The sequence below is a fragment of the Oncorhynchus clarkii genome, chromosome 24 (genome assembly GCF_045791955.1).
Source record: "Oncorhynchus clarkii lewisi isolate Uvic-CL-2024 chromosome 24, UVic_Ocla_1.0, whole genome shotgun sequence".
NCBI lineage: Eukaryota > Metazoa > Chordata > Actinopteri > Salmoniformes > Salmonidae > Oncorhynchus > Oncorhynchus clarkii.
Window position 1 is genome coordinate 20,976,356 of NC_092170.1, and position 21,711 is coordinate 20,998,066.

At 41.4% G+C, this 21,711-nt stretch overlaps 1 protein-coding gene and 1 pseudogene across 2 annotated transcripts in view; both read right to left on the reverse strand.

Annotated features, from left to right (window-relative positions):
• Positions 1 to 72: 72 nt before the first annotated feature.
• LOC139382341 (G protein-activated inward rectifier potassium channel 4-like) lies at positions 73 to 2,887 on the reverse strand (annotated as a pseudogene).
• Positions 2,832 to 21,711, reverse strand: part of LOC139382340 (zinc finger and BTB domain-containing protein 16-A-like) — a 28,848-nt gene continuing 9,968 nt past the window's right edge. The window contains exons 5-8 of one of the 2 annotated variants that reach the window (XM_071126307.1): positions 14,818 to 14,988; positions 6,115 to 6,282; positions 5,742 to 5,952; positions 2,832 to 3,058 (exon numbers count right to left, since the gene is read on the reverse strand). In XM_071126307.1, coding sequence (XP_070982408.1) covers positions 3,055 to 3,058; positions 5,742 to 5,952; positions 6,115 to 6,282; positions 14,818 to 14,988 — 554 coding nt within the window. In that variant the 3' untranslated portion in view covers positions 2,832 to 3,054. Of the gene's footprint in view, positions 3,059 to 3,173; positions 5,386 to 5,543; positions 5,953 to 6,114; positions 6,283 to 14,817; positions 14,989 to 21,711 lie in introns of those variants that run through there. The other variant, XR_011628630.1, reaches the window with a different exon arrangement.

The window sequence follows — 21,711 nt, forward strand, 5'->3', positions numbered from 1 at the left end:
TATTGGTCATCATCATTCATTTATTCACATTGTATAAACATTCTGGAGGATATGTACAGTGTGTCTTGATTTCATCACTTTGATGAACCCTTCTATGCCGACTTGTCAAACGTCCATATTTATATAAAGAACTCATTCTTACTAAGTTTCCTAGTTCTTGTGCCATTGTTATTACTGACTGAGTTGCACAGTAACATTTGATCAGATAAATACTGGTAATGTACTTTCCTTGTAGACATGTTGGAGGGGACAGTGTCTGTGTCGTGTCCAGGAGATCTCTTATGTCTATGTCTCACTGCCATCTCTTTGTCACTGTGTGTGGCAATCTGGACCTTATAGTTCTTATCAGAGGTCTTGTGATTGGACCCAATCCCCCTCTCATCTAATGGCTTGTATGACTTAAAGCGCTGTCCCCACAGAATATCATATTCAGTGTAGGAGGTCCTCACATGGAAGGCTGTGCCTGAGAAAAAATACATATTTACAGTCAAGTTAATCTAAAATTAAATGATATACATCTGCTGTCCGGACCAGGCATTAAGGATACTGTAGGTCCCTTTCAATTTAGCTATATTCATGTTTTGATAATGATAACATATAAAGAATGTGTCCTTTTTGCGCTGATTGAAATATCTGAAACATTTATTTAATTCCAACTCCACATTTCCTCACCTCTCAGTACAAACCTGCGTCTTGCATGGCTCCATCCATCATGACCACGGTTTCCAAAGGTCTCCCACTTTAAAGAGTCAGTGCTGATGCCCCAGAGAGGCCTGTGTTCATCAATTACATGCTCCATGGTCTAGGGCTCCACTGTGAACAACCTGGCTCCATCTGGTTCCATCCGCAGAGTCAGCTCTCTCTGATCCAACAGGATGAACTCTCCCTCTTTGGTATGGTGAGATTTGATCAGCTTGGCTCTAATCTCTGCCACCAGCATGTGTGTCTCTTTCAAAGTCCTGACGTTGAACATCAGGCACAAGCTCTCATCCCTCTCAGACCACACAGTGCTGACTGAACAACAAAGTGGGCAGCCTCCTCTTAGGCTTGGCTATCTTAGCCAGGATGTAGCCCAGCATCAGGACGTCTAACACTGATTCAATGACGGACTGTGACATCATGAGAACCAGCCTGTCCATGCAGTTGACTGAGGCCTCTCTAGTGCCGTAGCCATTGATGATTTGGCTGTCCATGGAGATAGAGAGGGCCATGGAGAGGGCCGAATGGAAACTGTCCAGCTTCTCAAAGCATGGCTGCCATTGCGGGTTTGTATGTGGAACACATTGTATGTGTTCCACATCACCACGCAGCCAGGCATCCAGGAAGTAGAGCTCTGCGAAGGCTGTCCAGGTGACATTGTAGCACAGGGTAAAGACAAACAGGATCCAGCTGTACTTCAGATCCACCAGGGTGCCGATCAGGTCACACATCTTGTTCTTGGAGCTGTATGACGAGCCGCGACACATTCCATCCTTGGTGAAGTAGCGATATTGCTGGCGACCATTAGAACTGGAACTCTTGTGGCTTATGTCTCCTGTACTCTTGGAGAAGAAGATGTGGCCTTGTACGGTGTTTTCTTCCCTTTATCAGGTTTACTAGAGCCTTTCTCAACCCAGGAGCTTGTATCATAACTGGAGCAGCTCCCAGCACCAGTCTCGGAGAGACTAGCGCCAGTCTCGGAGAGAAATGCAGCCTTGGATGGCAAACAGGCATGGTGACATACTGACCCCTACTGGTGGCCCTGGAGATTTTCTTAGGATCGGCTAAAGATACTCTCGTATCCACCTGCAATCAAGACATCAAGACAGTAAGGTGTCATCTGAAATCTAACAGTGAATGTTGATAACAATATAATAATAAAAGAGTCATCTTTGCAGTGAATATTGAGACGTTATACTGACCCTTCTCAGGTATGGCCTGTATGGGTTATATTGTCTGTGTTGAAGTGAAGCTCTGGGTCTGATGTTCTTCCTGGGGTACGGGGGAGGTCCGTAGTTTCCATCATCCCTATAGAGAGCACAGCTGTTGGAGATCACCGAGGAGAGCATGGATGGAATCCCTCTCTGTGGACCATAGACCAGTCACCAACACCTGAGATACAGAGAAAGAAATTGAGACAAACCGACAGGAGTGTCCACCGTTTATGCTACCAACAAGACGGTTTATCACCTGTGCAATTAAACAAATCTTGTTTGTATCCAGTCTGAGAACATAGAGCTAGAGCTACAGGTGACATGTCCTTGTTTGTGTCTTTGTTGTAAAGACTAATGATGGAGAGGCTGGATAGTGTGTAATCCAGATGGTGTGTAATGTGGTTTGCTTTAACCGTCCACCATGCTCACACTAATTAAACAGAGGGGATTACATTAGCACCAGCTCTTAATCAATCTGCTCATCTACAGAGCATGACCACGGATTTCAGGAGATTATAGAGGAGATACTCTTTTTTGCACATGTGTAACTAAATTTAGCCCACCTTCTATCTTTTCAAAATGGCTCCATTACATTTGGTGGATCTCAAGCTCATCAACCACATAAATAGGACAGGATAGTTCTGTGTCACCACAGTTGTAATACTGTTGTAATACACTAGTGGACTATTCCATCATTGCAAACAAAGTAGGAGCTTTTTTACTACATCCAAGTCATTATGTGTTGTCACTATGCTCTGCTGGTGGATAAACTCTTGTCAGCATATCCTCTCTAGGTAACTAACTCCCTGAATCGAAAAAACACAATAAAAATGAAAACACAGCATTGCTATTGTCAATACCAAAACATCCCAAACCCACAAATAAACATAGAAACAAGTACACATAAACAAAGGTAGTACCTGTGATGAAGAATTCCCCCTTGTCATTGACTGGATTCAGTTACTGCATGGCTGCCATTCTGCTTAGTGTTGGACACAACAGTGTGTGTGGTAGAGCAGAGGGAGAGAGGGCAGGGAGGCAGCGACTTATCCCTTCCCTCATCTGTAGCAGCTAGTCAAACCCACCCAGCTGTTAGTCTGGCATCGTGCCACTAAGGGTCACCAAACCGCCTGTCATGACTTCAGCTGCATGCTACAGTGAGACAGGAAAACACAACCCTTTTTTATTGTCATGTTTATTTTTGCTACTTGATTTTGAAAGGTGCAAATAAAATGTATTATTATTGACACAACCTTCATGGATCTTTTTGGTATTTTATTAGGGTCCCCATTAGCTGTTGCGAAAGCAGCAGCTGCTCTTCTTGTGGTCCACACAAAACATGACACAATACAGAACAATGATAGACAAGAACAGCTCAAGAACTACATACTACATACAATTAGCATTTTGATCTTTTATAACATCTTCAAACATGGAACATATTCCTGTAGTGCATGTGAATAGTATGCACCAAAACCAGGCAGTAAGAACTCACTTTACTTGACTGATGACACAATAAAGATCTGCACTGTAAAATAGTTTCTATTTTATTCTTTTTTCATCATGCCACAGAACACTGATGCGTAAAAAGAGCTGTGTCTGAATCCACACTGAGAAAACACTTGCACACACAGTGTTACAAAGCTGTAATGCAAAGGGATTTAACACACATGGCAAGGAGAACAACCCTGATTGGACACCAGGACAAGCACTGACTGAACTGGTGCTGAGGTAGACAAACATTTACATAATATCTACCTACATGATGATCATCACATCCTGCTAGTACACATACCAAATAAAACTACTTCTGCTTTGTTACAACATAGAACGATCAAAGAAAACACTTTTTTGAAAGAGCTTTGTTAGTTTTGGTCCACCACGGAAATCCTAAGATCCTTATAGTGCATGTGTATGTAGAATAGAACAGTAGTACAGTGAGGATGAGTCGGTGCTTTTAATTGTTTACATGGCATTGAGTGTTGGCTTTTTGTTCTAGAAGGCCATAGTGTTACATAGACCCATATATGCTGAACTTGTAGCTTTATAAAGGTTATTAACAATACCACTATGTATTCTGTGTCTTCTGTGCATTTTATCCCCATTCGACAAGACAGAACATTTTGAAAGAAAATCTCACTCGTAAACTTTGCTTTGAGGCTTGAGGTGCCTGGGGCATAATACCATAGTCATTAGAACAAGTATCTTGTTTCAAATGACAATGTTTAGACAATAGGGTCTACTATGGCATGGCAGTGAAAATCAGTTCTTCACCAACAATAAACAAACACCCAGGAACCACAACGGTCAACACAACAAACATATACTGTATTCATGTATTCAGCACATCTATTCTCCATTTATAAAAGAGGCACAGGGAGGGCTCTTACTCAAATCAGACTCCAGAGACTTACAAAACACACAAGAAAAGATGTTTCTGAAATCAAAACAAATGTAAACAAATTGCAGATCACTGTAATACAAAAATACAACATTTTAAAATCAGAGAAGCCCTCTTTTGGCTCTCGTCTAGGAATAAGAGACAATCACATTTACAGCAACAGACATCACAACTGACCATAACCTGCTTTTAGTGATTCAACCTTTCACGTTTAGTAAAAAGACAACACTTTTACTCACATGTTCTTTCTTTTCACTTAGAAAATGTTTTAATTCTGTGGTTTAACAGACTGCTATAATTCTACTGATAAAAAAATTATTCACACAAAAGTCACTTTGAAGGCTTTCAAAAAAAAAATTATACCCAACAGGCAACCGTCCAAATCAATTCCATTGATGAATTCTCAGAACATTTCAAGCCGCTTCACCAATATAAAAGGACATTTGAAGGTAAAGCTACAGACGATGGACGAAAACACAATGAAAAACACCAGTTCTAAGATGTGCTATTGCCTCTGTGCAAAAGTTGAAGATCGAAGAGGTAGCGCTTATTCTAATATCAAAATAAACGGCCTTGAGGTTGGGTAAAAACAACCAACACCTATTTGGTAACAAAATCGATGCATGACATAAATAGCAAAACCTGTTACACCTTAATGCTTGTCAATCAGCATGAGCAGATAGACTAACTGACAGGTAGGGGAAATTATATGCTTAATATGCGCACTGGAAAAATAAGACACAAATTAAATCAAGCTTATGGAGACCATTCAAGTAAAACATGCAAAAAACAAACACCCCAAAAAATCAATAACAGGAAATGTGACAGGAAATAATAACCCAGGAAATGTTTGTTTGTCTCAACCAATCTGCGTAGTAAGGGTGGCAATAGTACTGCAATTCGACCAGAGAAGTTCTACGTCTCACAATCAGAGTCACAGCAGATAGAACTCAATATCCCTTCTAGTGCAACACTTTCACTGCTGTGGTAACCTGACCAGTAGTCTTTCAGCCTTCAACACATATGGAGGTTTAATGTAATAACAGATAACACTTTCACTGCTGTGGTAACCTGACCAGTAGTCTTTCAGTCTTCAACACATACGCAGGTTTAATGTAATAACAGATAACACTTTCACTGCTGTGGTAACCTGACCAGTAGTCTTTCAGCCTTCAACACATATGCAGGTTTAATGTAATAACAGATAACACTTTCACTGCTGTGGTAACCTGACCAGTAGTCTTTCAGCCTTCAACACATATGGAGGTTTAATGTAATGACATTGTGGCAATTCGTGATAAAAGCAATCAAACCACAGAAATTATCAACTTACTTTTCTTTAGAGGAAATAATAAGATGAAAAACCTGCCCACACATAGGATAGTGTGTCTTAGTGTCTAAGTCCTACTCAGACGTAGCATACGTACAGGTAGGTCTTCTCTATCCTCCAGTCCAGGGGCACATCCTCGGGTCTGTGGCTCTTCATGTGTTTCTGCATGGCTGCCAGGCTGGGGCAGAAGTCCTGGCAGATGGTACACTGGTAGGGCGACGCTCCGTTGTGGGTGCGCAGGTGCTTGATCATGGCAGAATAGTCCCTGGATCGCTGGTGACAGATCTTGCACTCAAATGGCTTCTCACCTATAGGAATACAACAGCATACTCGTGAAACCTTTCCTTGACTATGCGCTAAAACCAGTGGTACTGACACACATTGGTTTGACCTGTGTGTATGCTGTTATGAACACAAAACAACCTAAAGTGGGAGTGTGTTATTATTACGGCCACACACTGCTCTCTAACCTGTGTGCACGCGGTAGTGGGTCTCCAGCTGGTGCTTGAGGCTGAACCTTTTGCCACAGCCGTTACACTCGTAAGGCTTCTCTCCCGTGTGGATGCGTTTGTGTCCCCTCAACATGCCATCGTCCCGGAAACAGCTCCCACAGAACTCACACTCAAACGGGTGGTCACCTGGAGACAGGTTAGACACAGGTTGGGTAAAGGTTGGATACACGTTGTTACAGGTTTCATGATGCTAAACAGTATCAAACGGTTCAGGTAGGCCTCCGCTCTTCAGCAAATGGTATCAAAAGTGTTACTTTATCGTGACTACTACTTATTAATGTAGTTGTACAGGTCAATAAAAACAGAACCTTTGCATATCAGGCTGGAAAAAAGAATGTGCTTTCAGATATACAGGCCTCACATTATTATATATAGTATATCATATAATTATTATATACAGTATATTATATAATTATTATATACAGTATATTATATTATATACAGTATATTATATTGTATACAGTATATTATATTATATACAGTATATTATATTATTATTATATACAGTATATTATATTATCATTATATACAGTACATTATATTATTATTATATACAGTATATTATATTATATACAGTATATTATATTATTATTATATACAGTATATTATATTATTATTATATACAGTATATTATATTATTATTATATACAGTACTGGGCAAAAGTTTTAGGCAGGTGTGAAAAAATGCTGTAAAGCAAGAATGCTTTCAAAAATAGACATTAATAGATTATAGATAGATTAATAGATTATATTTATCAATTATCTAAATGCAAAGTGAGTGAACAGAAGACAAATCTAAATCAAATCCATATTTGGTGTGACCACCCTTTGCCTTCAAAACAGCATCAATTCTTGGTGGTACGCTTGCACAAAGTCAGGGATTTTGTAGACATATAGTCAGGTGTATGATTAAACAATTATACCAAACAGGTGCTAATGATCATCAATTCAATATGTAGGTTGAAACACAATCATGAACTGAAACAGCTGTGTAGGAGGAATAAAACTGGGTGAGGAACAGCCAAACTCAGCTAACAAGGTGAGGTTGCTGAAGACAGTTTACCGTCAAAAGTCATACACCATGGAAAGACTGAGCACAGCCACAAGACACAAGGTAGTTATACTACATCAACAAGGTCTCTCCCAGGCAGACATGTCAAGGCAGACAGGGGTTTCCAGATGTCCAAGCTCTTTTGAAGAAGCACAAAGAAACAGGCGATGTTGAGGACCGTAGACTCAGTGGTTGGCCAAGGAAACTTACTGCAGCAGACGAAAGACACATCATGCTTACTTCCCTTCACAATCAGATGTCCAGCAGTGCCATCATCTCAGAATTGGCAGAAAACAGTGGGACCCTGGTATACCCATTTACTGTCCTGAGAAGCCTGGCCAGAAGTGGCCTTCATGATAGACTTGCGGCCAAAAAGCCATACCTCCAACGTGGAAACAAGGCCAAGCAACTCAACTATGCACGAAAACACAGGATCTGAGGTGCAGATTAATGGCAGCAGGTGCTCTGAACTGATGAGTAAAATACTTGGCTGTAGCAGAAGGCAGTTTGTTCGCCAAAGGGCTGGAGAGGGGTACACAAATGAGTGTCTGCAGGCAACAGTGAAGCATGGTGGAGGTTCCTTGCAAGTTTGGGGCTCCATTTCTGCAAATGGAGTTGGGGATTTGGTCAGAATGAATGGTCTCCTCAATGCTGAGAAGTACAGGCAGATCCTTATCCATCGTGAAATACCATCAGGGAGGCATCTGATTGGCCCAAATGTAATCTGCAGCATGACAACGACCCCAAACATACAGCGAAAGTCATTAAGAACTACCTTCAGCGTAAAGAAGAACAAGGAGTCCTGGAAGTGATGGTACCGGCCTCCACAGAGCCCTGATCTCAACATCATCATGTCTGTCTGGGAATACATGAAAAGAGAGAAGCACCTGAGGCTGCCTAAATCCACAGAAGAACTGTGGTTAGTTCTCCAAGATGTTTGGGCCAACCGACTTGCCGAGTTCCTTCAAAAACTGTGTGCAAGTGTACCTAGAAGAATTGATGCTGTTTTGAAGGCAAAGGGTGGTCACACCAAATATAGATTTTATGTAGATTTAACTTCTGTTTACTCACTTTGCATTTTGTTAATTGATAAATATAATCTATTAACATGTCTATTTTTGAAAGCATTCTTACTTTACCACATTTTTTCACACCTGCCTAAAACTTTTGCACAGTATTATATTTAATAATAATAATATAATATACTGTAGATAATAATAATATAATATACTGTATTTAAGAATAATAATATAATATACTGTATTTAATAATAATAATATCATATACTGAAGATAATAATAATAATATAATATACTGTATTTAACAATAATAATATAATATACTGTATTTAATAATAATAATAATATAATATACTATATTTAATATAAATAATATAATACACTGTATTTAATAATAATGATATAATATACTATATTTAATAATAATAATAATATAATATACTGTAGATAATATTGTGAAGACATAGAAGTCCTCCAGACAGGTGGGTCTTTCCATAGTTTATCCATCTCTCTCTGAGGCTGTGGCTTTGAGTCATCTGCAATGACCTATGTGTCTCATTAGCTCAGAGTCCTCAGCAACAACCAAGTGGGACAGTACACTGCACTGCTCATCAGACACATGACATGTACCCAATGATACTTCCAAGAAGACTGTGGTATAGACAAGATACACAATGATGGCCAAACTCCACTAATCAATTATGTTTTTGTTCAATTTAGATGTGATCAGAAAAAGTGGTCTCTCTCTCTCAATTCAATTCAATTCAATTCAATTCAATTCAATTCAAGGGGCTTTATTGGCATGGGAAACATATGTTAACATTGCCAAAGCAGGTGAAGTAGATAATATACAAAAGTGAAAAAACAAAAAAAATGAACAGTAAACATTACACTCACAGAAGTTCCAAAAGAATAAAGACATTACAAATGTCATATTATGTACAGTTGAAGTCGGAAGTTTACATACACTTAGGTTGGAGTCATTAAAACCTGTTTTTCAATCACTCCACAAATTTCTTGTTAACAAACTATAGTTTTGACAAGTCGGTTAGGACATTGTTCCAACACTTGTTTACAGACAGATTATTTCACTTATAATTCACTGTATCACAATTCCAGTGGGTCAGAAGTTTACATACACTAAGTTGACTGTGCCTTTAAACAGCTTGGAAAATTCCAGAAAATTATGTCATGGTTTATAAGCTTCTGATAGGCTAATTAACATCATTTGAGTTAATTGAAGGTGTACCTGTGGATGTATCTCAAGGCCTACCTTCAAACTCAGTGCCTCTTTGCTTGACATCATGTGAAAATCAAAAGAAATCAGCCAAGACCTCAGAATTTTTTTTTAGACCTCCGCAAGTCTGGTTCATCCTTGGGAGCAATTTCCAAATGCCTGAAGGTACCACGTTCATCTGTACAAACAATAGTACGCAAGTATAAACACCATGGGACCACGCAGCCGTCATACCGCTCAGGAAGGAGACGCGTTCTGTCTCCTAGAGATGAATGTACATTGGTGCATAATGTGCAAATCAATCCCAGAACAACAGCAAAGGACCTTGTGAAGATGCTGGAGGAAACAGGCACAAAGTTTTTTTATCCACAGTAAAACGAGTCCTATATCGACATAACGTGAAAGGCCGCTCAGCAAGGAAGAAGCCACTGCTCCAAAACCGCCATGAAAAAGCTACAGTTTTCAACAGCACATGGGGACAAAGATCGTACTTTTTGGAGAAATAGATAGTCCTCTGGTCTGATGAAACAAAAATAGAACTGTTTGGCCATAATGACCATCATTATGTTTGGAGGAAAAAGGGGGAGGCTTGCAAGCCGAGGAATACCATCACAACCGTGAAGAACGTGGGTGGCAGCATCATGTTGTGGGGGTGCTTTGCTGCAGGAGGGAATGGTGCACATCACAAAATAGATGGCATCATGAGGAGAGAAAATTATGTGGATATATTGAAGCAACATCTCAAGACATCAGTCAGGAAGTTAAAGCTTGGTCGCAAATGGGTTTTCCAAATGGACAATGACCCCAAGCATACTTCCAAAGTTGTGGCAAAATTGGCTGAAGGACAACAAAGTCAAGGTAATGAAGTGGCCATCACAAAGCCCTGACCTCAATCCTATAGAAAATTTGTGGGCAGAACTGAAAAAGCGTGTGCGAGCAAGGAGGCCTAGAAACCTGAATCACACCAGCTTTGTCAGGAGGAATGAGCCAAAATTCACCAAACTTATTGTGGGAAGCTTGTGGAAGGCTACCCGAAACGTTTGACCCAAGTTAAACAATTTAAAGGCAATGCTACCAAATACTAATTGAGTGTATGTAAACTTCTGAGCCACTGGGAATGTGATGAAAAAAATAAAAGCTGAAATAAATCATTCTCTCTCCTATTATTCTGACATTTCACATTCTTAAAATAAAGTGGTGATCCTAACTGACCTAAGCCAGGGAATTTTTACTAGGATTAAATGTCAGGAATTGTGAAAAACTGAGTTAGAAAACTACAGTATATTGCTAAGGTATGTAAACTTCCGACTTCAACTGTAAGTTCTCCCACTTAAAATGATGAGAGGCCTGTAATTTTCATCATAGGTACACTTCAACTATGACAGACAAAATGAGAAGAAATAAATCCAGAAAATCACATTGTAGGATTTTTTAATGAATTTATTTGCAAATTATGGTGGAAAATAAGTATTTGGTCACCTACAAACAAGCAAGATTTCTGGCTCTCACAGACCTGTAACTTCTTCTTTAAGAGGCTCCTCTGTCCTTCACTCGTTACCTGTATTAATGGCACCTGTTTGAACTTGTTATCAGTATAAAAGACACCCGTCCACAACCTCAAACAGTCACACTCCAAACTCCACTATGGCCAAGACCAAAGAGCTGTCAAAGGACACCTGAAACAAAATTGTATACCTGCACCAGGCTGGGAAGACTGAATCTGCAATAGGTAAGCAGCTTGGTTTGAAGAAATCAACTGTGGGAGCAATTATTAGGAAATGGAAGACATACAAGACAACTGATAACCTCCCTCGATCTGGGGCTCCACGCAAGATCTCACCCCGTGGGGTCAAAATGATCACCAGAACGGTGAGCAAAAATCCCAGAACCACACGGGGGGACCTAGTGAATGACCTGCAGAGAGCTGGGACCAAAGTAACAAAGCCTACCATCAGTAACACACTACGCCGCCAGGAACTCAAATCCTGCAGTGCCAGACGTGTCCCCCTGCTTAAGCCAGTACATGTCCAGGCCTGTCTGAAGTTTGCTAGAGTGCATTTGGATGATCCAGAAGGAGATTGGGAGAATGTCATATGGTCAGATGAAACCAAAATATAACTTTTTGGTAAAAACTCAACTCGTTGTGTTTGGAGGACAAAGAATGCTGAGTTGCATCCAAAGAACACCATACCTACTGTGAAGCATTGGGGTGGAAACATCATGCTTTGGGGCTGTTTTTCTGCAAACGGACCAGGACGACTGATCCGTGTAAAGGAAAGAATGAATGGGGCCATGTATCGTGAGATTTTGAGTGAAATCCTCCTTCCATCAGCAAGGGCATTGAAGATGAAACGTGGCTGGTCTTTCAGCATGACAATGATCCCAAACACACCGCCCGGGCAACGAAGGAGAGGCTTCGTAAGAAGCATTTCAAGGTCCTGGAGTGGCCTAGCCAGTCTCCAGATCTCAACCCCATAGAAAATCTTTGGAGGGAGTTGAAAGTCCGTGTTGCCCAGCAACAGCCGCAAAACATCAATCTTGCTTGTTTGTAGGTGACCAAATACTTATTTTCCACCATAATTTGCAAATAAATAAATAAAAAATCCTACAATGTGATTTTCTGGATTTTTTTCTTCCCATTTTGTCTGTCATAGTTGAAGTGTACCTATGATTAAAATTACAGGCCTCTCTCATCTTTTTAAGTGGGAGAACTTGCACAATTGGTGGCTGACTAAATACTTTTTTGCCCCACTGTATGTGTGACTTCCATGTTGAGGCCCTCTTTGCGGGTGTGGAGTGCATGGGGTGGGCAGGAGGTGCATAGGTCTGATCTGAGGGGGCCTAAATGGGGTGTAGGCATGGTTGACTAGGGGGGTTGTTGATTGGTTGGGGTGGGGGTGTGGATGTGGCTGATGGTGTTGTGGTCTGGATGTAGGTGTGGGTCCTCTATGAGTAGATCCGGGGGAAGGGGGTCCCGCAGGTCTGGGAGAGTGTCTCCCTGGTCTGGGCGTTGTGTCTATTGATCTGTTGCTCCTGTGTGAAGTGTTGGGGCTGTGTTTGAGAGCGTTGTCCTTTAGTGTCCGGCAAAGGTGGGCACTGCAGCCTTGTATAGGTGGACCTGGTCATAAAGGCTGTTCAAGTCCAGGGTGGAGTGGTGGGCCAGGTAAACATTTGGTTTTGAGGCACAGTCACGGGAAATACTTGCGTTTACCCGCAGTATGGTAGCAGGGTGGAAGTCTTTTCGTGGTAGCAGGGTGGATATAACCACTTGTGCATTGGGGAAAGTGGAATGTTCAGCTGTGGTGTCGAGGGTTTGGTCGGGATCTGAGGTGGGCTGTTCTGCTGGCTTCTCTGTGGAGATGGCCACCTCTCCAGTGGGTTGTTCTCTGTCACCTGCCATCACCCTCACCCTCTCATCCAGCAGTCTGATCCTCTCCTCTAGTGCTCTGTTCTTCTCCTGCTTTTTCTCCTGTTGAAGTTGTCTCACTACAGTCCAGAGGGCAGATATGTCTCCCTCCACCTCCAGCTCTCCGGGTCTGGTTAAGGGGGTGTTGTTGTGCTGGACTGTTGTCTGGGTCTGTGCTGACTGGAGTGTAATCACCTGCTGTTCCAGCTTCACTTGCCTGACCAGTTGATTTCTTCAAATCAAGCTGCTTACCTATTGCAGATTCAGTCTTCCCAGCCTGGTGCAGGTCTACAATTTTGTTTCTGGTGTCCTTTGACAGCTCTTTGGTCTTGGCCATAGTGGAGTTTGGAGTGTGACTGTTTGAGGTTGTGGACAGGTGTCTTTTATACTGATAACAAGTTCAAACAGGTGCCATTAATACAGGTAACGAGTGGAGGAGCCTCTTAAAGAAGAAGTTACAGTTCTGTGAGAGCCAGAAATCTTGCTTGTTTGTAGGTGACCAAATACTTATTTTCCACCATCATTTTCAAATAAATTCAGATTGTGATTTCTGGATTTTTTTTCTTCTCATTTTTCAGCTGGGTGAATTTATCCTTCATTTCAATGAAGGAGTAGTACTCTGTGCTGGGAGGTTGACTTTCTGCTTGGGGTTGCCTGTCTGTGGGGTTATATAATGAAGAGGTCTGGTCTGACCTGCTCGGGTTGGGGGTATCTTCTCAAGGGAGAGCTTCTCCTGCTGAGCTAATTCTTTGATTAGGTGAAAGTCCAGCTGAAACTGTTTGGGGTTGCCCTGTACAATACTGTTCCAGACTTATAGAGATGTACATTAGCTGACTCAGAGTCCTCGTTGTCTAGTATCCTGAGTTTCCACCCCTCGGTAACACCCCACCCTCTTAACAGAGGGGTAGTGTGCTAATATAGCACTAAGTCATGCCAGGGGATGGTCTGTGTGGAAAATGAGGTTGCTGATGTTCCCATTTTTATAATAGTCAGCTAAAAGTGTCTCTTGATTTTTCATAAGGAGCTTCATTTTGTGCTCTTTTCGTGTCTTATCATTCTTTACATAAACAGGGTACTATATTTTAATTACCTCTGAACAGCGGGAGGCAGCTTCTAAGGCCTCTCCATTTGGTTGGAGTAGACTGCGCGACTCTCCTGCCATTGTTGGGCTAAAGGGCTTTGATACCTCTCACTTGACACGTCAGTGCTAATTGAAGTTGTATCAAGCTTGGTAGCCTTAACTTGGCATTCAGAGTCCTCATAAAATAATGTAATGTATCATCTCCTTGGCTTTTGGAAATGAAATATGGCTTCAGACCAAACATTACTCACTCAATTCCAGGTTGGATGGTGTTTCCAGGTTTCTGTTGTTTTTCAGAGCATTTGCTGTATAGCTTTGGAATAATTATCTTTGGTAGTCTCTCTCTGAGAAAAACACAGACATTTGCTGTTCTGTAGATATTTATTTTGGTTTGCTCTGTCATTTGGGGAGAACTGCAGTAGAACTGACAGGCATTAATGGCAGGGGCCTAGAAGGCTGTGTCTAAGAACATTAACACATAAACTGGATAAAATAGCCTCAAACATAACACTGGCCATAACGAAGCATTGCTGTCATCAGGAAAGTGAATCATAGCGGAGTTTATTAACCTTAAGTGAACATAAACATGATAAATTAAGTGAAACTGATTGTAGACTGAAATTAAACAACTCTGGTCTCATGCTACTTCAGTCTACTGCCAAGAGAGAAGTAGTAGTTCAAGTTATTTAAAGATTAAAGGCTTGAGGTTTATGATCTCATTGCAGCTTTGGATTGTGTGTTAGTGTAGGCGATGATGTTGACGGATATGACAGTGATGATGATGATGATGAAAACAGTGAAGATGATGAAAACAGTGGTGGTGGTGATGATGACGAAGATGACATAGGACTTAGATGCAGTCCTTACCTGTGTGTGAGCGCAGGTGGCGTTTGAGGGTGGTGTGGCTGGGGAAGGTGTGGTCACAGTGGCTGCAGACGTAGCTGTGCATCCCTGCATGGACCTCCATGTGCTGCTGCAGAGCCTTCTGGGTCTGGAACCGCTTGGCACACAGCAGACAGAACACTGCCATGTCTGTCCCTGGAGACCACACAGAGACACAGACAGTTATTTCAGGACCAAACATACACTCAGTGGGGAAACTGGATCACTCAACTCTGAGCCTGAGTGTTCTGAGGAGAACACTTCTTTCAAAGAGCAAAGTGTTTCTTCCTAAACTAACCCCCTTGACAGGCGTGAAATACATTCAGTTTGACTTTATACACTTTTCTGATTGACGTTGACTTGGAAGTCATGGTCTTTCCGAGATCTTTTTTTTAACACAATACACAGGATGTTGGAACTGTCAATCACATAATCAATGCCTTCTCCTTATAGGATGTTAAAAGCGGAATTATTCTCCTCAATCCCCATCAAGCCTGTGTTCAAGCAGCCTCTGAAGTCCTCTGTGTCTGTTTACAGAGAGGCTGATAGAAGCTCCACCCTGAACGATGCCTCCACTATGAGCTATGTGCTGAATGTTAAGTAGTGATATCAAGCCATTAAAGGCAGGACTGCAGGAAAAACACAATCCTTTTAATCCTGTGTGTGACCTGGCATCACTTTGGGGCTGCTCTCCTGTTGCACTGAGAGTGGAGTGGAATACAGATAGGGAAACACAGGCTAGTTTTACTCACACAGGATCTGTGAAGAACCACCATTAAATACACTCACACACATTATACAGGGTTCTTACTTGTTCTTAACACTATTCAATGACCCCTTTGCTTATCCCTTTCATGAAAATCCAAATGTGACGTAGGACTGAATTATCAGTTCATCGGGTAATCAATTCCACTGATAATAATGTATGAGTCTTGCAGAGAGGTGGTTAATGTTAGGTTATGAGGTCGGTATTTCTGTCTGCTCGGGTTGAGGATCATTTACAACGCAGGTCCCATCGCTCACGACTGGGATTCAATCAGACATCTCCAGCGGTGGATCATTAGTAAACAGGAGGCTATGCCAGCGTTTCATTGGAATTCAAGTGGCGTTGCTGAGTTGCATTTAAAATGCAGTCTGATGAGGTCCACTAAATCAAATCATTTGTTACTGTTATTGAAGTGCCTTGAGGCAACTGGCAATTAAATTGGAATTAGTACAGGAAAGAGATACAGCACACTCACACTAATACAGGAGATTGTCAGACAGTGTTTGGAGTTCAATCAAGTTAACAGACAAGGATATTTATAGTCAATAATTCCAACAATTTCAGCAATAAATCATAGTACCTCTCTATTGTTTACCATTTTCCTGCAATCCACTTGCCAAAAATGTCTCCCAAATCTTTATTTTATTTTAGTCATGATTACTCCCAGATACATTTCACTTATTGAACCATTACATAACCTACTCTGAGTGAGTCAGTCAGTGCCTCACATTACACGTGGTCCTCTTCACAAATGACTGGGAATACACAACGTGAAAGTCCTAGCTTACATTAGGCCTCATTTATAGGATAAAATGTGTCACTAATATTCAGAATATTTCTAAGATTACATGCATCTGTGTTATTTTTCTTTTCTCTCTCGTTATTAGATATTGATCATGGGACTTGATGGAATTAAAGTAGGCTATGAGCTTGCTGTGGTTTGCCCTAAACGGCACTAGGAGAATTTAGCATTAATTCTACTCAATAACAAAGAAGAGAGAAGATGAGAGATGTTCTCCACTCCACACAATGCAGCAGAAAGAGGGCCTACTGGAATGCACTGCACCTGTTAACTAGCTTTATTCCAGTGGCCATCTATCTTCACAATAGAAACACAATGTGGTTCGGACCCTCAATGGCCAGATCCATTAGTCATAGGCTCTTCATGCAACTCCTACACTTCCAGGCTTTGTGTAGTAGCCTAATGATCAGGGCTTTTCTCACCCACAGACCACAATGTTTTACCGATGGACAAAAGATCTTCCCTGTACCGCCCCCAACCCCGACTAGACAGGAAAGCTTCTCTGTTATGTCTCACTGTCCAGCTGACTATCTACTTTCTTTAGTTTCAGATTTTTTTCTAAAGAAACAGAGCTACCTCTTGGCTGGAATGCACCAACAATCTGGGCTAAATGAACGTGTACCCTGAAAAGTAAAAAAGACCTTTAGGAACTGCAGAATTCATTCTGTGCTGCTTGACCGGTGGTACTAAATGGAGAATCATCTAAGAGAAATGTGTCAAGCCGTTCAATCTCCATGCGTCAGCAGGGGGCGTGCTCTCTACTCTTCTACTCCCTCAAGCCTCCAACATGCTGGATAGGACCTCAAATGATACAGCACCATGAGTTACTTCAGTTCTGTATGATTTTCCTCAGAAAATGTTCTCACTCAGGATCATTCCTCAGCTCTTCTCATTCATTCATTCTTGAAATGACCATTTAATGACCATTCCCACATGTCTGCATTCTGCCTATTTTGAGCACTAAACCATTAAACAGTATGGATTCATTCTTGTTCTACTTGTCATGTCCTGCTTCTAGACACTCAGATGCTCAGTCAATACCCTCTCATCCCACTGCCATGAAAATAATGTGAAACTGTCAAAACAAAAGTTCTCGCTTAACAATGATCTCAGTCCCACCTCCACAGTGACAACTCCTTGAGTAATAGAGTAGTTACCAGAAACAACTCAACTTAATTGAAAGAAAATAACAGAAGCACTAATACAAATAGTTCCTCAAATAAAAGCAGTAGATAAAAGTGACAGAGTCAGAGGTGCAGCACATACAGTATGTTTCTATGCTGACATTCATTAGTTTGATGACTACCTGCACCAGTGCACTCTGTTAACTTTCACACCTAAACACTTGCTTTCACAGCACCTTTTTTCCAGTAGGCTTTGCTCCTTAGTGCAGAGCAGCCTTTCTGTGAGAAAACACAATCTCCAGTAGGCATGCCACTGCTCCCACTGCCCCCTGCTTTCTCACCCTTAACCAGACAAAGGGAATGGGATTTGGTCTTCTGACCTCTTGACCCTAGGTCCTCAATGTGGTAAATACCATGTAATCAATGGTATTCCTCAAAGGCTGGATGGCTGACTGAGCATTGTGCATCTATTGAGTCACACAGGGGAGGGGCCTTGTAGACATTCCACAGAGAAAGATTATTTAACTTCAGTATAGTTTCTCTCAGTACACTTTAGACAGACAGTGTATACAGAACTAAAATCATTCCAGAATTCCTATGTTCCAATTAAAAGAGGTGCCAAGAAACAAGACATTTCATAACAATATTCTAGCCAGGAAGTTCAGCCTGATAGTTTAATTAAACGTCAACCGTTTATCAGATCAGACATCAGATCAGAACATGACATGGGAGCATTTACATAACAGCCTGTCAATAGTCCAACTAAGGCAGGGAACACAGAGGAAGTGGCTCAACAGACAAAAACATGTCTCTAGGCAACCAGATTGGATCATGGCCCTCCTTGGGGTGAAGTGTTCAAACTAATCCCTCCATTCACAAATAAGCAAAGCCTGTTCCTTTTCTAAAGACTAACAAAAGTTTCCCCACGCTGTGAATCTCACAGTAACCCCACTGAAAATTGAACAAGGGATTGCATAATGTTTATACAGATCTCTGTAATGTTAACTCTCTTTAGGTTTAGTTCACCACAGATCTCCATCTAATCTCATTGGTCTGTGTTAACAGCACGTTTCTGTGCAGGTCTCACCATAACTACACTACAAAGCAACCATGGACTGCTCCTTTAAACCAGTATACAAAAGAAGGTATGAATAGTTAAAGAGCTGTTTTGCTCAACCTACACAGTGGCTCTGGGAAATACTGATCTATGAAGCTAAAGAGTTTAAACTAATTTTCTTAAGATCGTTGAAAGTACTATGTCACACTCTTTAAAGAGCTTATTGGGTTAAGTCAGATTCGCTGAAAGGAGGTATAACTGATTGGCTCAACATCAAGGCGCTATGAGTAAAACTCCTAATTTGGCTCACCTCAGCATGTTCACTCACTAGCTGCCCCTGTGACCCAGTTACACATATACACTATGTACATTACATTGAGCAATGAGCACCAGACCGTATATGACCCAATGCCTTCCCTACGAGTAAAAGATTTTGAAAATACGTATTTTTGGTTGAAAAGACATTGAAAAGACCGTGAAAAGACATAGGAAATATGTCTTTCAACCAATTTTGCACACTGGGTTCAGACTGCGTCCCTGTAGACTATATGTTATGATCTGAAGTCTAGAGACAGACAGTAACCATACAGAACCTCAGATGATCCCAGGTAGGCCAGCCACTGATCAGCAGACCGCTAATCTACCAGAGTGAAGAACAACCAGCTCAATAATTAATGCAACAAGAGATATGTTGCTGGTGTTTAACCACCCTTCCATCTTACATGGCCCGTTTCATTGAGGTCACCTGCTGTCTCCAATCTGGATGTTTAGCATATTTTGCCAACAGCATTCACTATGAAGTACATGAGGACAGAGTAGAAGCCTACAGGGCCTGAATGACTGGACTAGCACTAGGCAGTGTGTACTTTGTAGCAAGAGGCCAGCAAAATAGACTGGGGTGTAAGTAGAGTACAGTATGACTCAGTACTTGAAGATCTGTACCAATGATTAGCTATTTATAAGTGGAATGGTGGTATACATTTCAACCGATTGCATATTCATTATTGTGAATGCAGCTTGCACAATAATTATTGCGCAATTAGATGAGGTCTATTTCATTGAGAAGTGGCTATGCTATGCACTTAGGCAGTATTGAATGTACAAGAAAGTGTGATGGAGTAGGATGTGTTCTCTGTATAATAGGGGTTATGTGTACTGTGGACATTCAGTACAGGAAGTGTTTATGTGTAGGATAAGGGCAGCTGTTTGTAAGAGCACACAAAGACAGCACTCTTAGGGCCTTCTCCTGCAGGCAAGGTGGCAGAATGGTTAGCCACTATGTTCTGCACCATGTCCAGTCCATTACTACGCTCTATGATTTGCTTACATTTTCCAAAACTGTTCAAACAAGATGATACCACAGAGAACCTAGCTAACATGGTCTAATGAAATAAGGTCATTGTTGCTTGAGAGTTTGAGACAGTTCCATTATTTTATTTTGGGCACTCACAAGTAGGTCAGAGGCAAAGCAGACGGCAACTGTGACAGAGAGGGCTGTGGCGGAGATGGAGTAAACAGCACCACATGATGTTGTTTTCCTGGGAGTCCTGGCATCCAATGCCACCAACCCTTCCAACCAATGCCCTCAGGAACTCCCCCCTAAACCAGCCCCTTAATGCCAACCCACAGCCACTCACCTCTGACATTCACATTGCCAAAACACACTCTCACTCACTGGAAATAAGCTAGGCTCTGCAGTGCAGTCCTTATAGCGTGATTGATATGAGAGGCAACCAGGTCTTTGTCAGGTAGGGGTGTTTTCCTTCTTGAGGAGAATAGATCAGTAAACTAAAGGGCTATGGCTGCTAAGGTCTGACCTGTGATAATGTCTGTTTGGCTTCCTGGCATACTGTCACATGTATTTTTTATTTTATTTTATTTAACTAGGCAAGTTAAGAACAAATTCTTATTTACAATGACGGCCTGCCCCGGCCTAACCCAGATGACGCTGGGTTGTCCCTATGGGACTCCCAATCACGGCCGGATGTGATACAGCTTGGACATGGGGATATACAAAGCCATGGTAACAAGATTCATTCAGCCAGTGATCTCAAAGGTTATAAACCTAGGATGTGTTGAAAGTATAATCAAAAGAGGATCATGGCGCACTTCAAGTTTGATTGGTGCGTTAAACCAGTGAATCCTTCTTCAGTGTTTAAGTTACACACTGAAGAAGGCAAATAAGCAGAAACGTCTGTTTATGCTATCCTGATGCAGTAAGAATATATATTGTTTTAAAGAAATAAGCTTTATGTGATATCTTTTTGAGTGCAGAAGACCTGTCACACTTTTTCGCTTGTGTTGAAAGTATAAGAACATACAGTTAATGCATAATCTAAAAGAGAATGTGTACAGTAGCTGAATTCCCTAAAACCACCAAACAGCTCCAAAAAAATCATACCATTCTGGTCAGAGCACGAAGTATACAAAGTGGCAGTAAGAGGGTCATTTATCACACTAGACCAAGTTGAGATCATGACAAAATGAGTGTGTAATGCCATCCTGTACCCTGCACTAGATACGCTGCCAAGCCGATAACTGACCCCTGGATGCTTACAACCTGAAGGAGAGTAGGTAGAAACTTTAGGCATCGTTAACACCCCTCCATGCCCACAGGCATTAACTATTCATATTGTGTGTGGCACCTGGAGTTACAGTTACATGCCAATGCTTCAGAGCGGGTTATCAGCTTTCTCTGACAGTAGCAGAAAAGGTGTGGATTCTGACACTCATTGTGGATCGACTGTAGGGTTTGTCTAAGATGACTAAAGGTAAAGTTTAATTTAGATACTGTAATGACTGGGATTCAGGCACTGGGAGAGGGTCTGAATATTTGGAAGGAAGACAAACATAGGCAGTTTTTCTTTCAACCTCATTTGTGTAACTTCGGTAGGAGATACCCAGTCACCTGATTAGAGGAGTGTCTCGCTAATTAAAACAATTGGGTTTCAGAATAGTTCCCAGGAACTGATGTCCATTATCTTCTGAGCTAGAGAGGATAAATATAATCTATCACCATGAGATCATTCCCAAACAAAATGTGTTGATCCAAGTTGTTGACGTGAGTCAGAGCCATAGAGTAACAACCCTCTGGGCTCATCACGCACATAGCCTAGATGCATGGCATATC